Source organism: Hylobates moloch, unplaced genomic scaffold, assembly GCF_009828535.3.
Source record: "Hylobates moloch isolate HMO894 unplaced genomic scaffold, HMol_V3 SCAFFOLD_1, whole genome shotgun sequence".
Taxonomy (NCBI): Eukaryota; Metazoa; Chordata; class Mammalia; order Primates; family Hylobatidae; genus Hylobates; species Hylobates moloch.
This window is the reverse complement of record NW_026652276.1, coordinates 189438232-189459974: the sequence shown is the minus strand read 5'-3', so window position 1 is coordinate 189459974 and position 21743 is coordinate 189438232. Positions and strand designations below refer to the sequence as shown.

The 21743-nt window shown below is 40.6% G+C and overlaps 2 protein-coding genes across 9 annotated transcripts in view; one reads left to right on the top strand and one right to left on the bottom strand.

The window, feature by feature from the left end:
* The window catches only part of DNAJB9 (DnaJ heat shock protein family (Hsp40) member B9), a 49687-nt gene that overhangs the window by 3610 nt on the left and 24334 nt on the right, over nucleotides 1–21743 (bottom strand). The window contains exon 1 of one of the 2 annotated variants that reach the window (XM_032761466.2): nucleotides 646–789. The exons of the other annotated variant lie outside the window; for it this stretch is intronic. The gene's annotated coding sequence lies outside the window, so the exon portion shown is untranslated. Of the gene's footprint in view, nucleotides 1–645; nucleotides 790–21743 lie in introns of those variants that run through there. 2 annotated transcript variants of the gene reach the window in all.
* On the top strand, nucleotides 10–6821 carry THAP5 (THAP domain containing 5). Of its 7 annotated transcripts, none has more exons than XM_058426023.1 (3): nucleotides 10–25; nucleotides 4744–4936; nucleotides 5645–6821. In XM_058426023.1, exons 2-3 carry the CDS (start codon nucleotides 4790–4792, stop codon nucleotides 6557–6559), a joined length of 1062 nt encoding a protein of 353 aa, XP_058282006.1. In that variant the 5' UTR covers nucleotides 10–25; nucleotides 4744–4789; the 3' UTR covers nucleotides 6560–6821. The 7 variants fall into 7 exon arrangements, with proteins under 7 accessions (XP_058282006.1, XP_032617350.1, XP_032617355.1 ...); XM_032761459.2 differs by lacking the exon at nucleotides 10–25 and adding an exon at nucleotides 1122–1258; XM_032761461.2 differs by lacking the exon at nucleotides 10–25 and adding an exon at nucleotides 1334–1349.

Below are 21743 nucleotides of genomic sequence, written 5' to 3'. Positions count from 1 at the left end.
TTTCCTGAGAGTAATTAGCAGGCAGGTAGATTACTTATTTCCAGAGAGTCACTCGTAGTCACGGGTACCAAGGATCAAGAACCACCTCTCGGTTTAAGGAACACAGTGTGTCCCATGGACGCTGCGTCAACTGCACGTTGCTCCCTAGTCAAAGGGCGGATCTAAAACTGACAGGGAGGCGCCTCACTGGTTCAGTAGATGTTATTCCACGGTCTCAAGGTGGACATCTAATGATTTTTTTTTTAGCAGACTAGTTCTGTATTGTACAGACTTCTCATCCCCAAGACGGCCCCGCCAGCCAGCAGCCCGTGCCTTATTCCCCAGCCTCGGGAGGCGGCTGGGCTGGACCCTCCAACCTTCACCTAAAGGCGACTGGCACCTTCCCTGTCCGCCCAGGCCCCGCCGTAGAAGCTGCCCGAGACCCGGGCTCTAGTCCGGCGCCCGTGAAAGCCAGCGCCACAACCCAAAACACGATTCTGTGATGCGGCTCTCTCCGTTCTTCCATTCTCTGGGTCAAAAACATGCAGCCCGTTGTCCCTGCGGCGACCGTGGCGGACACCGAGGCCAAGTCAGCTCACAAAGACAAGCCTGGGCTACGGGGACCCTCCGAACTCCCCTCTCCACGACCCCGGCCTCGTCCCTCACCTGCACCCTCCGACTACTGCTGCTCCTCCACAGAGCTGACGCGCTGGCGACCCTGACGATCGGCTCGGGTCGGCTGCTTGGGCCCGGCCCCTCACCGCGGCCTCCTGGAGCTGGCGCGCGCCCTAATCTCGGTCGTACACCGACCTAGCGCTCCTCCTTCACCGCTGGCGCCCAGTCCCCTCTCAGCCAGCTCCTCACTGGCAGGAGGTAGCCGCTGGCGCCACCACCTCAGAAGACCTACACGAAACGCTTCCCCATTGGCTTCTGCCTCCCCACGTGACCCCGGCGCCCTACGCGCACGTGGAAAACTGTTGTTGCCGCTAGGGCTGTGCGCCACTTCCGGCCCCAACCCTCGAAAAGGCGGTGCTTAAACCGGTGGAGGCGGAAGTGAGTCGACAGACAAGGCGGCTTTACCGGCGGATGCCAGCGCAGACGCAGTGGCTCGAGAGGCCTGGACTTGTGGCGCAGCCTCAGTGAGGAGGGCCGCTCTGCACCCGTCGCCGGCCCCGGTCTCCAGGGGCCTTACCCGAGTGATGCCTCGCTATTGCGCAGCGATTTGTTGTAAGAACCGCCGGGGACGAAACAATAAAGACCGGAAGCTGAGTTTTTATCCGTAAGTTGTTTCTGGAACAGAAGCGTCAGCCTCGCCGTGAGGCCTTGGACCTGTGGCCTTTGGGCTTGGGTATCTCCTGTCCGCTCTGCCTGTGAGTCCTCAGCTCTCCGTACGTCGCCCGCGGCAAGATGGAGGGAAGGCGCTAGTTCAGTTTACCTAGCTATGCCCTTCTTGCGCGAGGACTACGGGCTGGTGGCGAGGCCCAGGAGCCTGTTTGGGTGTCAGCAGTTAAAACAGTAAAGTTTGCGCGGGCTTCTGTGGTTTTCAGAGTCTTTTCTCCACCTCACGTGATCTCATTTCATTGAACAACATTAACCACCATTTAAGATACGTGAAACCTGCGAAGTGGAAAGGTGCATGCAAAGTTAATTTACACCCCCTGCGAGTTAGGTCGCATAGGTATAATTTCATCCCACTTTTCTCGTGAGGAAACTGAGGCCCGGAATGACTAGGTAACCGACCTTGGAAGTTTAGTGTCAGAGCCAGAATTATAAACTAGTCTTCTGCTTAGGGCTGTAGATGCTCTGCAGAAAACAAGGTTTTATTCCGTTATTCTGAATTACTAGAGCCACAATATATTTCCATCAAACTATTGAAGCACTGATTTTTATTCAGAAGTATAGAAAAGCAGTGTCGTATAATAATTAGGGGTCCAGGCTTCAGTGCTAGATCCTGGTTCCACTATTCTGTAGCTTAATGACCTCTTGGAAAGTATTTAAGCTTTGGTGTCTCACATATCTCATCTATAACGTGGAGGTGTTAATAGTATTTACATGATTAATAACACATGAAAAGCAACATATTTAAAATACTGCGTTTCCATTTTTTCTTGTATTTAAAAACAATTCATTTAGATCTAACCTGGTTCAGATTTTCAGCAGTTGTTTTGTGCTCATTTTACTTTAGACCTGAAGGACTTATTCACTAATGATTCAGCTGCTTTCCAGTATTTTAATTAATGGAAAAAAAAAAAAAAAAACTGGTAACCCCACCAGGCGTGGTGGCTCACGCCTATAATCCCAGCACTTTGGGAGGCCGAGGCGGGCAGATCACCTGAGGCCGGGAGTTCGAGACCAGCCTGACCAACATGGAGAAACTCCGTCTCTACTAAAAATACAAAATTAGCCGGGCGTGGTGGCGCATGCCTGTGATCTCAGCTAATCAGGAAGCTGAGGCAGGAGAATCGCTTGAACACGGGAGGTGGAAGTTGAGGTGAGCCGAGATCACACCATTGCACCACAGCCTAGGCAACAAGCGTGAAACTCCGTCTCAAAAGAAAAAAAAACTGATAACCCCGAGTAATTCACAATCCTTTCACAATCCATGGCAATATTTCCAGGATTGTCTCCCTTGAAGCCCAGCCTCAAGATGCAAAGAGATGTTTGGGGGAGGAAAACAATCTAAAGCACTTTCAGTTTATAGGGAAATACTACTGTACTAATGGCTCTATCTCTGAGAATGTTTGTAGCAAAAGATCATGTTGAACTTGATTTAACCCCGTATTTCCCAGATTTTTTTGGCCTTTGATCTTGGAGATGGGGTATAACTCCACACTAAAATTTTTAACTAACCTTTGTGGACCTTACGGTGACTTTCTAGGAAGGAAAAAATAATGCAAGTGAATTGTAAAGATTTTTTTCACTGAAAATGTGAATTTAGTAAAAGTCGTATTATTTCTAGGGTTTTTAAAAAATTTCTTATGTAATCCACAAAATAAAAATTGAATTAGTTTTATTCTCCAGTAGCGTCAAACTTGAATTGAATTTGCTTATGTTAACACTACAGCAAACTGTAGTTTAAATGTATATGAATTTGGGAATTCAGTTAATATAGTGTCCAGTTTGTACTATGATTATGTTATGCTTTTTTGGCAATTACATAAGACAGTGAAACAAAATTATCAAATGAATTGAACCAATATAAAGATATAGTTTATTCAGGAAACATGATCAAGATTTCTTAGAGATTTACCTATTGAAGCAGTACAATCCAGTAACCAGTAAGGATATTCACAAAGTATTTTTTTAAAGGTTGATAACTTAGCATATAGGTACAATGGAAATAATTTGCAAACAGCATCCATATACATGAATTTACAGTAAAAAGCATTATTGTAAAAGGCCTATTTTCATTTCAGTTGTAACAAAAGAAATGAATTTACCAATGGCCAGAAGAAGTCAGGTCCTCTAAAAGAAAATTTGTTTGCCTTTAAAATTCCTTTTCTGGTTATGCTTGTCATACTTACAATCTAATATTTGTAAAGTTAAAATATTTTTAAAACAGGATTAATATTGTTTCCGTGGTTAGAATTTCCAAAGGTAGTTTATCTGATTTTTTTCTGTATGAGGATATCAGGATTGAAAGTTATATCTTACAGAGTACCCAGACTTTCCATGGCATCTTAAAAAGTTACCAGAATTTAGGGGGAAAAAATGATGCTACTACAAAACATAAGCTAAATGATTGGGATTAGGGGAGGAGAATGTATAACAGCTACATTTTATATGAGAAACCTTATATTGTTACTATTTTTAAAAACAGGAAATTATGTGGTGTCTTGGACTGTGTTCTCGGAAAATTACCAAATGGAATATAAACCATTTTCAAATATTGTTTTGTATACCTTGACCCAAACCTTTTTAGATTGATAGGAAAAATTTTCTATCAAATTCTGCCATACATTGTAATGTTAGCACCAACTCTAAATCCAGATTATTGTCAGGTACAGGAACAAAATGTATACAGCGCTGTCTTGCCATTTCTATTTGATTTGTTTCATATAAAATATCTGAGACTGTCCCTTTTAACATGTTCCATTCTTTTCTTGTATCAGAGTTTCTCCTTCAGAACTTGAAATTTGGAGTTCCCAGTTCATCGGTTATAGAAGTGTAGTACTATTAGACTAGATTACTTATAGATAGAATTAAGGCTGATGCTAGTAAAGAGAATATTTTCAGTACTCTTTCAGCTAAATCATTTGTTTGAAATAACATCTTATTTTTTAAATACTAACAAATAAGATTGTAAAGCTTAATACTGCCTTGAATTATAGACAACAAGCCATTTGACATGTGGTGGTATTATGAAATACATTTGAATAGGAATTTATAATTTATACAAAGCTCTTTTCTAGTTCTAGGCAAACTGTACAGCAATATAAAAATGGAACATAATCCATAGAAGATACAAATAGATTTTGTCCTTTGTAGGAACACATATGTTTTACTTGAAGGGACTCTGAATTATGTTCAGCTCTTATCAGATAAGAGCCTTGGCTACGTGTCTTACATCTTAGGCCTCTTACTGCAGAGATGATAATGGTACTAGTTGTCATGAAGATGCTCTTATTTGGTAGGGATGGTTGCCTTCCTCTTGTAGTACTTACTTGATGCATAGGTTACCCAGATATATAGGGTTGGAATTTGGCAAAATTGTAAAAATATAGCAAAGTTTTCCCTTTTTTCTTCTTTTTTTTTAAATTCCAGATTTCCTCTACATGACAAAGAAAGACTGGAAAAGTGGTTAAAGAATATGAAGCGAGATTCATGGGTTCCCAGTAAATACCAGTTTCTATGTAGTGACCATTTTACTCCTGACTCTCTTGACATCAGATGGGGTATTCGATATTTAAAACAAACTGCAGTTCCAACAATATTTTCTTTGCCTGAGGACAATCAGGTATTGCAGTATGGGAGAGGGGTAATGCTGAGCAGAGTGGCAGATTTCAGGGCGGCAGGTGATCAGGTGGGAGAGTAAGAGGGAACTAACTTGGGTAAACAGATACTTGGAAAAAAGGGAGCACTAATTTGTGCTTTTACTAAAAGTGATAATTAAAAATAAACGAATGAAGCACAGCTTAAGAGAAGCAAGAGATAATACATTAAGTTATTAACACAAGTTCATGAGTTTCATTTTTTATACTTTTTTTTGAGACAAGGTCTCATTCTGTCACCCTGGCTGGAGTGCAGTGGTGTGATCTCAGCTCACTGCAACCTCTGCCTCCCGGGTTCAAGCCATTCTCTTGCCTCAGCCTCCTGAGTAGCTGGGATTACAGGTGCCTGCCACCACGGCCGGCTAATTTTTGTATTTTTAGTAGGGATGGGGGTTTCACCATGTTAGCCAGGCTGGTCTTGAACTCCTGACCTCAGTTGATCTGCCTGCCTTGGCCTCCCAATGTACTAGTCTTTTGAATGATCTGAAATGTTTCTGCCGTATATTGAATGGGATTAATGCTTTTTAGAAAATACTTTAAGGTATATGTATGCAGAACTTTTTTTTAACTAATTTGCTTGGCCAGTATACTGCTTAATATTATAATTAAGTAGCACTAGCATAATAAGCCAATAAAGGTCATCTTTTTCAGAACATGAAAATATTATTTTCTAGGGAAAAGACCCTTCTAAAAACAAATCCCAGAAGAAAAACTTGGAAGATGAGAAAGAAGTATGCCCAAAAGCCAAGTCAGAAGAATCATTTGTATTAAATGAGACGAAGAAAAATATAGTTAACACAAATGTGCCCCCTCAACATCCAGAATTACTTCATTCATCTTCCTTGGTAAAGCCACCAGCTCCCAAAACAGGAAGTATACAAAATAACATGTTAACTCTTAATCAAGTTAAACAACATACTGGGAAACCAGAATCTACCTTGGAAACATCAGTTAACCAAGATACAGGTATAGGTGGTTTTCACACACGTTTTGAGAATCTAAATTCTACAACTATTACTTTGACAACTTCAAATTCAGAAAGTATTCATCAATCTTTGGAAACCCAAGAAGCTCTTGAAGTAACTACCAGTCATCATGCTAATCCAAACTTTACAAGTAATACCATGGAAATAAAGTCAGCACAGGAAAATCCATTCTTATTCAGCACAATTAATCAAACAGTTGAAGAATTAAACACAAATAAAGAATCTGTGATTGCCATTTTTGTACCTGCCGAAAATTCTAAATCTTCAGTTAATTCTTTTATATCTGCACAAAAAGAAACCACGGAAGTGGAAGACACAGACATCGAAGACTCCTTGTATAAGGATGTAGACTATGGGACAGAAGTTTTACAAATCGAACATTCTTACTGCAGACAAGACATAAATAAGGAACATCTTTGGCAGAAAGTCTCTAAGCTACATTCAAAGATAACTCTTCTAGAGTTAAAAGAGCAACAAACTCTAGGTAGATTGAAGTCTTTGGAAGCTCTTATAAGGCAGCTAAAGCAGGAAAACTGGCTATCTGAAGAAAATGTCAAGATTATAGAAAACCATTTTACAACATATGAAGTCACTATGATATAGAATAACTAGGTTTTAAAACTGGCTGTTAAATAAGCTTTTTCCAGCCAAACCAAACTACATGTAAAGTGAACTTTTTCCTGTATAAAGTTCTCATCTTAATGAACCTATGAGAGTGTTGTGAAGTTATGAACTGTATCCTATTCTTGTAATGCTCATTAAAGAAAAACCAGAGAGTTGGGCTGGAGAGAAAAGCTGTTTTATTACTTGATAATTTTCCAAATTAAAATTTAGCACATAGAAGGATTCAGTTATAACGAGAAAACAAAGAAGTGTTCAAAGAGCACAGACTAGAAGTCAGGTTCAGGAATCAGTCCTGGTTCTATCACTGGCATATGACGGGCAAGTTACTTATGATTGTGCCTCAGTCCCTAATTTGTAAAATAAGCACTTACTAGATTTCTAATTGTCTGGTTCTTTATAGTCCCTTCCCTTTTTATTAAGATACTTCTATTAGAACACATTTTCTGTAAGATAATATATACTTAATACTAGAAGTTGGCTAGAATTTGATGATATTAACTATTTTCAATATTTATTGAATTCTGTGGTCTTTGACCTTTTGGCTGTAGTTACATATTGCAGTTATGTTATCTGTAATAGAAAGGAAGATAAACCTTTTTTTTTTTTTTAGATGGAGTCTCACTCTGTAACCCAGGCTGGAGTGCAGTGCAGTGGCCTGATCTCGGCTCACTGCAGCCTCTGCCTCCGAGGTTCAAGCGATTCTCCTGCCTCAGCCTCCCAAGTAGCTGGGATTACAGGCGCACACCACCACATCCAGCTTATTTTTGTATTTTTAGTAGAACCGGGGTTTCACCATGTTGGCCAGGCTGGCCTCAAACTCCTGACCCCAGGTGATCCACCTGCCTCGGCCTCCCAAAGTGCTGGGATTACAGGCGTGAGCCACTGCACCTGGCCAAGATAGAACTTTTATAATTTTATTCCAGTTGAACTAAACTAAGGAACCACCCATTAGCCCAGTTCTTAGGAGAGGTACTTCAAACTTGAAAGAATACGTATTTCAGTTAACTTATATGTGGCTAACCATCAAATACATAGTCATCTAAGCTAAACTTTCTGTATTTATACAGTTATAAACCAAAAATTTTAATGAGGTTAATTTTAAATATATTTTAGAAATCACAGTTTGTATCTGTTTCTTAGTAGGTGTGGCCCTTAAAATATATGCTTATTCATTGTTAAATTCCAGAATAATAGAGTAATACTTAATACTGTACATTCCCACTTATGTATATTTTATTAAAATTTGTAAGCAAGAAATACATAAGTGGTCATGATCTTACAGAGACAAAGAATTTCTCTTAGGAAAGAGAAGTGATGGTAATGTAAATAAAAATGCTGTTTATATTCACATGATTTTAAGAAAACTGTAAAAGCAAAGACTGTAGTAATGACACAAATGTAACAAATAGATGTTTTCTTAAAATTGGCAGTCAGTATAATTATGTTTCTGCCTATGATGTTGAGAAAGTTCTATCAATCTGATTCTTAGTTTTCTCATCGGTTAAGTAGAACATACTATTACTTACCTTAAAGCGTGGCTTTGAGAATTTTGTAAGGAACAAACATGGTTTTGGTTCTGGAATATAGGAGGTGCTCAATAAAAGTTGACGGAATGGCAAATAATATTCTAATTGTTTTGTAAATGCATGATTATTTTTGGCCATATTTGACTTAGTTTCATTAGGCTAATATTAATTGGTACTATATGAAAGTGAGTCAACTAATAAAAGAAGTGTCTTAGGTGATGATGGGGGAAAAACTTAAAATTTTTGCATAAATTATGGGCAGATAATTGATAGTTATTACAGTGTTATTAAGTATTCCCATGTTGCATTTTGCAAATACTTATAATACAGATGAAAATAATCTTGAGTCACAATAAAGTAATGATATATTAACTCAAGTTTCAACAGTACATTGTAGTAATTTTCTGAAAGTTACAGGTTCCTCAGGAAAAATTTAAACTAGCTATATTTCTTTAATAAATTATAAGTAAAAGTTGACTATCTCTTCTCTGAAAATTCAGAATGCTCCAAAATCTGAAGCTTTTTGAGCACAAACATGACACGCAAAGGAAATGCTCACTAGGGCATTTCAGTCTTCAGATTTTTGAATTGGGGATGCTCAGCTGTTAAGTGTACTGCAGATATTTCAAAATCTGAAAAACAGTACCCTTTCTGTATTCACATCCAACCTTACTCTGATTCTCTGGACCATAATAATCATTCTCTGGTAAAACTTTGAACAACATTGCTCTTTTGCCTATTGTTCTCACTTGCCTAAACTACATTCCTGGTTGAGTTCAAATATCTCTTTGCCTTTTCTCTTCCTACATCAGAAGAGCTGGTAGAATAGAAAAAAATCAGGATTGGACAGACTTGATTATAAATTCATGACCACAAATCAGATTAGCCCAGCAGTGTTACTGTATTTTTCTAGTAAGTTCATAACCCCACACTCATTCTCTCTCTCACTCCTCCCTTCCTTTCCTGCCTCTCCTTCCCGCTTGCCCAAGATGAGGATCTCATCACATGCTTCATTTAAAAAATCAAAACAATCATTAGCTCATCCTGTCTCTTACAAAGTCATTAATGGTCTTAAAACTAAAAACCAAAAATTATTTTTATTCCTGTATTTATTTGTTGAGGCCTAATGGATACAGGGTACAGTATTTATTGCTGCCCACATCAGAATTAAAAAAAATTGTCATTTCACAATAATTTGTTTTTGTGGAAACCCACAATCATCCATGTAAGGGAATGGGCTGATGAAATTCAATACTTGTGTCACCTGAGGTATAATAAGCAACAAATTTGTTCCTAAAACATACATTCTAAAATTGAAAGATTTCCTAGGATTTGGAGTAAGAAAGTCTTCAGAAATTTGTGAACCTCCTGAAAACTACAGTGAATATTCCTCAAAATCTGTATGGAAGAAAGTAAGGGTAAATGAGATGGATGAAAGGGAAGAAATCTGGATGAAAGGGAGGGAGGGAAGGAGAGTGGATGAAAGGATTGATTGTTGGATGGATAGATGGGTGTGTTTAGGCTCCACCTTTTTGTTTAACGACTGTTCTTTCCTAGGTAGTAGCTAGAGTTCGAGTCTGAACAAAATCCAGTGAGGATTCTACAGTCCCCTCAACCTAAAGCAGCAAAGCAGAAAATCCTGTGAACTGAATCTGGATTCCTCACCCCTATCTCAGTAAATAAGATAACCTAATTACTAAAAGACCCTCATCGATATAGGATGTGTATCTGAGATAAGTCTCAAAGTTTATTTTGCCAAGGTTAAGGATGTGCCCTTGACACAGCCTCAGGAGGCCCTGATGGCATGTGCCCAAGGTGGTTGGGGTTCAGCTTGCTTGTATACATTTTAGGGAGACATGAGACATCAGTATGTGTAAGATGTACATTGTTGATCTGGAAAAGCCAAGCAACTCAAAAAGGGGCTTCCAGGTCAAAAGTAGATAAGAGACAAAAGGTTGTGTTCTTTTGAGTCCTTGATCAGCCTTCTGCTGAAAACAATTTAGCCTGGCTCAGTGAATCTGCATTTTTACATAAACAGTAGGGCAGGGGAAACAATCGGATATGTAGGTCTCAGGTGAACCTCAGAGGGATGACTTTGAGTTCTGTCTGTCCTTTTCCACAAGGAATTTCCATGTTGGCAAATTGTGAGGGAGGCATGTAGCTCTATCATTGTGGCTGTCTTATTTAGGAATAAAATGGGAGGCAGATTTGCCTGACATAGTTCCCAGATTGACTTTCCCTTGGCTTAGTGATTGGGGGTCCTGAGATTTTCCTTTCCCAGATGTCAAGAACCAAGTCTGTTTGGATCTGCTTATCACTAAATCCAGATTTTTGAATAATAAAAATAATACTGGCCAGTTGCAGTGGTTCATGCCTGTTACCCCAGCACTTTGGGAGGCCCAGGTAGACAGATGCTTGAACTTTGGAGTTAAAGACTAGCCTAGGCAACATGGCGAAACCCTGTCTCTACAAAAAAAAAAAAAAAAAGCCAGGCATGGTGGTGCGTGCCTGTATTCCCAGCTACTCAGGAGTCTGAGGTGGGAAGATTGCTTGAGCTCAGGAGGTAGAGGCTACAATGGGCTGAGATCGTGCCACTGCATTCCAGCCTGGGCACCAAAGTGAGACCGTGTCTTTAAAAAAAAAAAAAAAAAATGGTATGTTGTTTCCTAATTTAGAATGTGTTTCATTGTCATCACTACCATGGCACATGCCTAAGGTTTCAGTCAGTGACCAAAGCACCACTTTAATAATGCAAGAGAGGATTTGAGTTAGGGTTCTTTGGGTTGCAAGGAACAGAAACTCAATCCAGCTCAAGAAAAGAAACAGGGAAGAACAGAACTGAAAGGCTCAAACCAGGGTCTCAGGAATCCAAACACAGAAGTTGCAGTACAGGCAGGCACAGTGGCTCACACCTGTAATCCCAACGCTCTGGGGGGCCAAAGCAGGAGGATCACCTGAGGCCAAGAGTTCGAGACCAGACTGGGCAACATAGTGAGACCCCATCTCTACAAAAAATTTAAAAATTAGCTGGGCATGGTAGTTTGTGCTTTTAGTCCTAGCTACTCAGGAGGCTGAAGTGGGAGGATCTCTTGAGCCTAGGTCAAGGCTGCAGTGAGCTATGACTGCACCACTGCACGCCAGCCTGGGCAACAGAGTGAGACCCTGTCACAAAAGAAAAAAAGTTGCAGTACAGTTGTGCCCCATAGTAATTGGTTCTGGAAGACATCGGAAAAGAGGCTCCCTCATGTCAGCTGCCTCCTGAATGGCATCTGTTTCATACTCTCTCTCCCAGCCAAACCTTATAATCTCAGTTTACAAATAGACCCCTAAGTTTCTCTACCTTATGAATCTTCAGCTTCCTGTTAATTAGCTCAGTCATTCGGTTTTTAAATTCCAGATTTCCAAAAGAGGGATCCAACTGGACCTTGCATATATTTTTAAGCCAGTGGGTCTCTAGTAAACCTGTGAGTTGGCATCCTTTGGGTCCTGTCTTACAGGCTGCAGTTGCATCCAGTGAATAGGATGGGGAAGGGTCACATGGTATAGAACAGACTCATCTACCTCAGTAAACCCTTGAAAAGGAGCAATTTCCCTTCGAAAAAGAGGCTGTGGGTGAGCAAGCAGGTAACTGCTCTAGTTCTGTGCTGCTGTAAAATATGAACTATATGAGAATGACATCATTTGTACATCATTCTCTCCTTTGCAAACAAGGTCCTTCATGCCTTTCCTTGAGCTTGTAACTAAAGAAGTGGCCTACTAAGCCATTTCTGTTTCCAGAGAAAGTAAGAACCAGGCAGTACTGTACAAGATAACATGTAATCTTATAAGAGAGTAGGTTCAAAGCTAATATGAACTAATAGTTTTAACATAATAAATTTAGAGCTATTCACATCCCCAAACAATTCTGAAATAACCTGAAGACTTTAAGATCAGACTATAAATATTTAATATTTTAATAAAGGAAGCTCTAAAATAGTGATATGGTTTGGCTTTGTGTCCCCACCTAAATTTCATCTCAAATTGTAATCCCCAGGTGTTGAGGGAGGGATCTGGTGGGAGCTGATTGGATCATGGGGGCAGTTTTCCCCATGCTGTTGTCGTGATCATGAGTTCTCATGAGATCTGATGATTTTTATAAGGGGCTCTTCCACCTACTCTCGCTCACTCTCTCTCCTGCCACCATGTAAAATGTGCCAGCTTCCCCTTATGGCATAATTGTAAGTTTCCTGAGGCCTCCCTAGCCATGCAGAACTGTGAGCCAATTATACCTCTTGTCCTTTATAAATTACTCAGTCTCAGGTATTTCTTTATAGCAGTGTGAGAATGGACTAATACAAATAGTAATCTCACTTCATTCACAATCTCTTTCGTAGAAACCTTAAGGAGAAGGAACAATACATCATTAATCTGTTAGCACATCAGTCGTTTGGTTCCAAGGTTCAGGTTTTTAATAGTGTTTGTGGCATATATACGAATAGTATGCAATGTCTAATTAAATTCGGTGACCCTTTGTTCTCCTGCATCACCAGTGAATGTATTCACTTATTTTCTCTCTCCATAGAGACTACACTTTCATATAATAAGAGAAAACACTCTCTTATATTTTCATGGTAAAAAGAAGTCATTTTCTAAAGCAAACATTCCTATTCAGACTTTCATTCTGTCTTTGACTCCCTCTAGCTCCCACACCCTATGTCAAGGGCCTCCAGGCTGCCCTGCATCCCAGAGCTTTTGGCTGTGATACTGACTCAATCTCATGTATCTATGCAGTAACTTTTACCAAAGTGTTAGCTTTTCCATCCATGACTGTATTTATCTGTGTTTTGTTCCCCCTTTAAGCATTGTGATACAGCACTGTATTTTTGTCAGCATTACATACATTTCAGAAGGGCTTGATAGCATACATTCAGGTAATAGAAACATGAATATTTCACTATAGCAAATGGAACTGACAGATCTTAAATGTATTTTAAATGTTCTTATAGATGTCTTTTAAACTATATTTTAACATAAGCAAGCAAAATATGTTGGATGAATTCTTAACAAGTTATTCCCTTTACTTTCTAATAACATTATCTAAGAGGATAAAAATATTAAAACTTTTTATTTCATGATAACCACACAGATATGCTATATCAATGAACACACATTTAGATATTTCTGTATATTTGAAATAGAGATTACAATAATATTTAAAAGAAAATATAAGATTAAAAAATTAGAGGTCAAGCACGGTGGCTCAAGCCTGTTATCCCAGCACTTTGGGAGGCCGAGGCTGGTGGATCACAAGGTCAGGAGTTCAAGACCAGGCTTTTTGTATTAAAAAACCAATTTTGTATTAAAAATACAAATATTAGCCAGGTGTGGTGGTGCATGCCTGTAATCCTAGATACTCAGGAGGCTGAGGCAGCAGAATTGCTTGAACCCAGGAGGCGGAGGTTGCAGTGAGCCGAGATCATGCCACTGCACTCCAGCCTGGATGACAGAGCAAGACTCTGTCCCCAAAAAAAAAAAAAATATATATATATATACACACACACACACACACATAAAACTATCTACAAGTGGCCCTTAAAAGGGCAGGAAAGTTTTATTTATTAATAAAGTGGAATTTTCAAGATTTGCTAGGTTGAAAATGACATAGGTTTTGCCCTTAAAAGAACTTAAGTATGATTTTCATTTTAGGCATTTGATGTGATTTAACTCTGACCCCACCCAAATCTCATGCCAAATTGTAATCCCCATGTGTTGGAGGAAGGGGGATCTGGTGGGACATGATTGGATCATGGGGGAAGACTTTCCCCTTTCTATTCTCGTGGTAGTGAATGAGTTTCCACAAGATGTGGTTGTTTACAAATGTGTACCACTTGCTGCTTCACTTACTCCCACTCCACCAAGTGAAGAAGGTGCTTGCTTCCTTTTCGCTTTTACATCATTATTGTAAGTTTCCTGAGGCCTTCTCAACCATGCTTCCTGTACAGCCCATGGAATTGTGAGCCAATTAAACCTCTTTTCTTCAGAAATTAACCAGTCTTAGGTAGTTCTTTATAGCAGTGTGAGAACAGACTAATACAGAAAATTGGTACCAGGAGTGGGGTACTGCTATCAAGATATGTGAAAATGTAGAAGCAGTTTTGGAACCAGGTAAGGGGCAAAGGTTGGAACAATTTGGAGGGCTCAGATGAAGATAGGAGAATGAGGGAAAGTTTAGAACTTCCTAGAGACTTGTTGAATGGTTGTGACTAAAATGCTGATAGTGATATGGACAGTGAAGTCCAGGCTGAGGAGGCCTCAGATGGAGATGGGGAATTTATTGGGAACTGGAGTAAAGGTCACTCTTGCTATGCTTTAGGAAAGAGACTGGTGGCATTGTGCCCCTGCTCTAGGGATCTGTCGAACTTTGAAGTTGAGAGAGATGGGTTAGGGTATCTGGCAGAAGAAATTTCTAAGTGGCAAAGCATTCAAAATTTGATCTGGCTGCTTCTAACAGCATATACTCCTATGTATGAACAAAGAGATTACCTGAAACTAGAACTTATATTTAAAGGAAAGCAGAGCATAAACCTTGGGAAAATTTGCAGCCTGGACATGTGGTAGAAAAGAAAAACCCATTTTCTGGGGAGGAACAAAAGGCTGCAGAAATTTGCCTACATGAAGAAGAACCAAATGCTAATAGCCAAGACAATGGGGAAAAGGCTTCCAGGGCATTTCAGACACCTTCGTGCCAGCCCCTCCCATCACAGGCCTGGAGGCCCAGGACAGAAAAATGGTTTCGTGGGACAGGCTCAGGGCCCTGGGACATGGCACCCTGCATCCCAGCTACTCCAGCTCCAGCTGTGGCTAAAAGGGGCCAAAGCACAGCTCAGGCTGTTGCTTCAGAGTGTGCAAGCCCCAAACCTTGGCAGCTTCCATGTGGTGTTGGGACTGTGGGTGTGCAGAAGGCAAGAGTTGAGGTTTGGAAGCCTCCACCTAGATTTCACAGCATGTATGGAAATGCCTGGATGTCCAGGCAGAAGTCTGCTGCAGGGGCAGAGCCCTCATGGAGAACCTCTACTAAGGCAGCACACAGTGAAAATGTGGAGTTGGAGGCCCCACACAGAGTCCCTACTGGGACACTGCCTAGTGGAGCTGTGAGAAGAAGGCCACTGTCCTTTAGACCCCAGAATGGTAGATAAACTGACAGCTTCCCCCATGCACCTGGAAAAGCTCCAAGCACTCAACACCAGCCCATGAAAGCAGCTGTGGGTGCTGTACCCTGTAGAGTCACAGGGGAAGAGCTGCCCAAGGCCTTAGGAGCCCACCCCTTGCATCAGCATGCCTTGGATATGAGACATGGAGTCAAAAGAGATTGTTTCAGAGCTTTGACATTTAATGACTGCCCTGCTTGGTTTTGGACTTGCATGAAGCCTGTAGCCCTTTTGTTTGGGCCAATTTATCCCTTTTGGAAGGGGAGCATTTACCCAATGCCTGTACCCCCACTGTAGCTTGGAAGTAAATGACTTGTTTTTGATTTTACAGACTCATAGGCAGAAGGTTCTTGACTTATCTCAGATGAGACTTTGAACTTGGACTTTTGAGTTAATGCTGGAATGAGTTACGACTTAGGGGAACTGTTGGGAAGGCATGATTGTGTCTTGAAATGTGAGAAGACCATGAGATTTGGGAGGGGCAAGGGGCAGAATGATATGGTTTGGCTTTTTGTCCCCACCCAAGTCTAATCTCAAATTGTAATCCCCATGTGTGAGAGGAGGGGCCTGGTGGGAGGTGATTGAATCATGGGGTGGACTTTCCTCTTGCTGTTCTCATGATAATGAATGAGTTTTCACGAGATCTGATTGTTTAAAGTGTGTAGCACTTCCTCCTTTCTCTCCTGCCCTGCCATCTGAAGAAGGTGCTTGGGCCGAGCACAGTGGCCCATGCCTGTAATCCCAGCACTTTGGGAGGCTGAGGCAGGTGCATCACCTGAGGTCAGGAGTTCGAGACCAAGCCTGGCCAACATGGTGAAAGCCCATCTCTACTAAAAATACAAAAATTAGCCAGGCATGGTGGTGCTCGCCTGTAATCCCAACTACTCAGGAGCCTGAGGCAGGACAATCGCTTGAACCTGGGAGGTGGAGGTTGCAGTGAGCCAAGGTCATGCCACTGCACTCCAGCGTGGGTGACAGAGTGAGATTCTGTCTCAAAAAAAAAGAAGAAGAAGAAGGTGCTTGCTGTTTGCTTCCCCTTCACCCTTCCACCATCATTGTAGGCTTCCTGAGGACTCCTCAACCATGCCTCCTATACAGACTGTGGAACTGTGAGTCAATTAAACTTCTTTTATTCAGAAATTACCTAGTCTCAGGTAGTTCTTTATAACAGTGTGAGCACAGACTAATACAACATTAAAGTTTATGCTGTCTTTTTCCTTTGAAAGAAGGTGTTAAAAATCTGTTGTTTGGGGCCGGTCACAGTGGCTCATGCCTGTAATCCCAGCACTTTGGGAGCTGAGGTGGGTGCATTGCCTGAGGTCAGGAGTTTGAGACCAGCCTGGCCAACACAGTGAAACCCCCTCCTCTATTAAAAATACAAAAAAATTAACTTGGCGTGGTGGCAGGCACCTGTAATCCCAGCTACTTGGGAGGCTGAGGCAGGAGAATTGCTTTAACCCAGGAGGCAGAGGTTTCAGTGAGCCAAGATTGCACCATTGCACTCCCCCTGGGCAACAAAAGCAAAACTCTCTCTCAAAAAAAAAAAATGTTGTTTGTAAGTAATCAACGGATTTGACCGTTGGTCACTAGGTGGCAACCAGAGAGAGGGCAGTTAGAGGTTGATGGACAACAGGAATTCTGCAGGGCTAGGAAGAGAATGGAGCTGCCATTGGGAAATATGCCCTCTTGTTTTCAGGACAGAAGCTTCTGGCAATCCTCAGCAAGGTTCTCTGCCACTACTACGAATAGCAGCTTACCTCTGTCAAATTACCTTATGTCTGAGAGCAGCACCCCTGGATTTTATTCTTGACTGAGTTTTCAGGAACTGAGACCTATGTTTTTGGTATGGGCAAAAGGAAACTGAAGTTCTTACAATTCAGTCACAATTCAATCACAGGAAACAAAGGTTAAAATTTCAAATCCATGGAAGGAGAAGTGGAGTTCCAAAGAGTAAGTACAAATAAAGGTTCCTGGACAGAATTAGCAAAATATAGTTGGGAGCACTAGAAGTGCAATTACAGTTATGCTGGTTTATGGAGGGCCTTCAGCTAAGTTAAGAACTAGAGACAGAGCTGTCGGACAGAGCTATTAAGAGTGGCATCAGCCAGGTACACTGGCTCAGTGCCTGTAATGCCAACACTTTGGGAGGCCAAGGCAAGAGGATCACTTGAGGCCAGGAGTTTAAGACCAGCCTGGGCAACATAGCGAGACCCCGTCTATTAAAACAAAAAATTTAAGAGAGCAGCATCAAGGGCCTCAACTGAAGACATTGTAATTTAGTAGACCTAGGAAAAAATGTTGCTGCATTTTACTAAGTGTCAGGTAATACTATTGTGTATGGTTCTTGGACCACATTTTAAGAAACAGAGCCTTAGAAAATTAGTGGCTCCATTCCTGATGGGAATGCCTCTTCATTTATTTCTACTAGTTCTATTTTTTATGCCACTGCCAGTTTTTCATTCTTTTCCAACTCTTCTGAAATACAGAAATCTATGTACAAGCTAGAATATAATAAAGTATTATTTTATGTATAAAGAGTTTATGTAATTTGCCATTTGAGATAGCAAATGCAACAAATATATTTAGCTCTTCTCCCACCTGATATCCTACTATAACAACTGTAAAGAGATTTTTTTTTTTCCTGAGACAGAGTCTCTTTCTGTCACCCAGGCTGGAGTGCAGTAGCATGACCTTGGCTCACTGCAACCTCTGCCTCCCAGGTTCAAGCGATTCTCCTGCCTCAGCCTCCCGAGTAGCTGGGATTACAGGTGTGCATCACAACACCCGGCTAATTTTTGTATTTTTAGTAGAGACAGGGTTTCACCATGTTAGCCAGGCTGGCCTCCAACTCCTGACCTCAGGTGATCCATGCCCCTCAGTCTCCCAAAGTGTTGGGATTACAGGCGTGAGCCACCATGCCCAGCCTAAGAGATATTTTTAAAAGGTAAAACCCACAAGGGCAAAGTGAAAGAGGAAGCAAACACAACAACATTTTGGAAGCTGGAAAGTAGATGTACGAGTGGTAGCTGTCTTTGTGGTCCTGAGATTCCTAAGTCAACAAGAAAGAAAGCTAACAAGTAAACCCAATTATTATTACAGAACCCAAAAGGCTTAGTAATTGAAATCAACAGATACCTCTGGAATTGGGGAGTGTGGGGTGCTTAAAGCATGTCAAAAAAAGAGGATTGGTTAAAGTTTATTAAGAAGCAGTAGTCACCCCACACAGTTTGGTAGCTGTTTTGCTTCTTACCTGGCAAAAGATTGGAAGTTTATTCTCTAAAGAGGTTAAAACAGAGGGTCTCTAGCTGGGCAGGGGCATTATACTGAAAACAGCGATTAAGTGAAAGTGTATATACTGAATGGTGAGCTCCAACCCCCACCCCACCTAGCCTCTATCACATACTCAGTTCCCAGATCTCTAGCAACCAAGTGTATACCCTCCAGGCATAAGACTGCAGGTGTTTTCTCTGGAGAATTTGACAAGCCCCAAGAGAAAAAAACAAAAATATTTTACATCGGGTAGGGGACTCCAAATGGGTCCAGCTAAGTCACTCTGCAACAGTGATTCTCAACACTCACTGTGCATTAAAATCACCTGGGAAGTTTTAGAAACTTTTCCTGGCCTGGGTTCCACTCTCAGAGAATCTCATTCAATTGGTCTGGTTTAAAGCCTGAGCATCTATATTTTTTAATGTTTCCCAGGTGATTCTAATGAACAGCAAAAGTTGAGAATCATTGCTGTACAGTGAAACTTAGGGCAAGACTCATCCATAGGTACAGAGTTTTTCACCAGCTTTTAAATGTTCTGTCCACTGATAGTCAACAAACAATTGAGAAGAGCAGGTAATAATAAAGATATGGCCATCTTAGTCTATTTTCTACTGCTATAACAGAATGCCTGATGCTGGGTAATTTACAAAGAAAAGCATTTCTCTGAAGGCCAGGAAGTCCAAAATTAAGGCGCCAGCATTTGATGAGGGCCTTCTTGCTGCATCCTTATATGGAAGAAGAGCGAGAGAGGATGAACATTGTGTCCTCATAGGGCAGAAGAGTGAAAGAGAGGGAACACATTCTTGCAAGCCCCTTATATAGTGACATTAATTCATTCATGGTGGCAGAGCTCTCATGACCTAAACACCTTCCAAAAGGCCCCACCTCCCAACACTGTTGCACTGGGGATGGAGTTTCCAACACATGAATTTTGGGAGACACATTTAGACCATAGCATGGCCCAAATAAATAAGTAAAAAACAGCAAATTAGCAAAAACAGATTATGTAGTCATAAGAAAACACAGGGGAAAGAACCCAACTACAGTTCATGTTCTTTCTGAGCAAAGGCTATATTGCATTTCTGAAAACAAAAACATGATACCTTTTAGAAAAGGGATATTATAAAAAAATAAAGAGCTCTAGTAATTTAAAATGTTATAAATGAAAAGTTAATAGGAGAGTTAGAAGATTAAAGTTGAAGGAATCTCCCAAAAAGTAGAACCAAAAAGCCAAGAGATAGAAAGGAAGAGACCCAAATAAGAATTGTGTCCCCTGAAAATTCATGTGTTGAAGCCGTAAAGCCCAGTACCTCAGGACATGACTGTATTTGGAGACAGGGCCTTTAAAGAGATTAGGTTAAAATGAGGCCATTAGGGTGAGCCTTATTGCTATCCAACTTAGGTCCTGATTAGAAGGAAAAATTCGGACATACAAAGAGACACAAAGGATGCAAGGGCATCCTAGAAAGACCATGTGAGGACACAGTGAGAAAGTAGACATCTGTAATACAGGGAGAGAGGCCTTAGGAGAAACCAAACTTACTGATACCTTGATCTCAGAACTGTGAAAATAAATTTCTGTTGTTTAAGCCACACAGGCTGTCCTATTTTGTTACGTTAGTCCTAGAAATCCAATACATCCAGGAGACGCAATATCCACATAATCGGCATTTTAGAGAATTGTAATAGAAAAAAAAATGGAACAAAGAAAATAGTAACAGAAATAATGCAAGTAATTTTTCTGAACCTGAACATGTATTTCCAGACGGAATGACCCATTATGTCCTGAGAACAATGGGCAAAAACAGGTACTTACCAAGGCACGTTATTTTTTAAAGTCAGAGCTATAAATATAAACAGAAGATTTTACAGACCTTCAGCAAGAAGAAAAAAACAGACACAAAGGGTCAAGAATAGAGTAGCTCCAAACTTCTTAATAGCTACACTGGAAGTGAAAAGTAAAAAGATTAATAATCTGAAAATTCTGAAGGAAAAACATAGAATTAATTCTGTATATCCAAGGTCTCAAAAAATTGCCTCCTCTGGACCCTTTCTAAGGAAGCTGTTGGAAAATGTATTCTAGGGAAATAAGGCCATAAAATCAAAAAATTGTTTATCTTCTAGAATGATTGCCTAGATGATAGTTTATTATTCAGTTGATCTAGAGATGAAAATAGGAAAAAAGGAAATTCAAATCAAGAAAGAAGCAAAAGGAATTCCAAGTTGGTGGTGAAGGAAGGCCCCAGTCCAATGTGCCTACAGAGCCACCAGTCCAAATAACAACAATAGGTCTGGAGGCTCAGAAATATCGAGTTCTTCAAAAGAAACATAAAGTTCTTCAAAGATGAAAATCGTTAGATTAATTAATGTGTTGAATATCTGGAGAGGAAACTCACTCATCTGGGGTAGAATTTAGGGTTAAATTAATGACAAAGCACAGAGAAAACTATGCAAAGAATCCAGACTAATATTGACATGAAATGTGCATGGAAGATCAAACTGTCATTTCTTCGTACATAGCTGCATTTACATGGTCAAAATAATGTAAATACAGTATAACCACTTACACATGTATATTAGGAAGATAGAAGGTAACATAGAAGGGTGTGTGTATGCTCACGTTTGCGGTTGGGTCAGAAGCAAGGAGTAGAATGACAAGGTAATTAAACACAGCAAATCCTCATCTACCATAGTGGAGTGTCAAAAGATAGTGCCTAAATCCAAAACTTTAAAAATATAACAAATGGAAGAACATTCCATGCTCATGGGTTGGAAGAATCAATATCGTGAAAATGGCCATACTGCCCAAAGTAATTTATAGATTCAATGCCATCCCCATCAAGCTACCAATGACTTTCTTCACAGAATTGGAAAAAACTACTTTAAAGTTCATATGGAACCAAAAAAGAGCCCGCATTGCCAAGTCAATCCTAAGCCAAAAGAACAAAGCTGGAGGCATCACGCTACCTGACTTCAAACTATACTACAAGGCTACAGTAACCAAAACAGCATGGTACTGGTACCACAACAGAGATATAGATCAATGGAACAGAACAGAGCCCTCAGAAATGATGCCGCATATCTACAACTATTTGATCTTTGACAAACCTGACAAAAACAAGAAATGGGGAAAGGATTCCCTATTTAATAAATGGTGCTGGGAAAACTGGCTAGCCATAT

Excerpts from the sequence above, each read along its gene's own strand:
- THAP5 (XM_032761459.2), top strand. The coding sequence starts at position 1,179 with ATGCCTCGCTATTGCGCAGCGATTTGTTGTAAGAACCGCCGGGGACGA. Across the intron at positions 1,259-4,743 it reads CGGAAGCTGAGTTTTTATCC|ATTTCCTCTACATGACAAAG; the intron begins GTAAGTTGTTTC and ends TTTAAATTCCAG. Across the intron at positions 4,937-5,644 it reads CTTTGCCTGAGGACAATCAG|GGAAAAGACCCTTCTAAAAA; the intron begins GTATTGCAGTAT and ends ATTATTTTCTAG.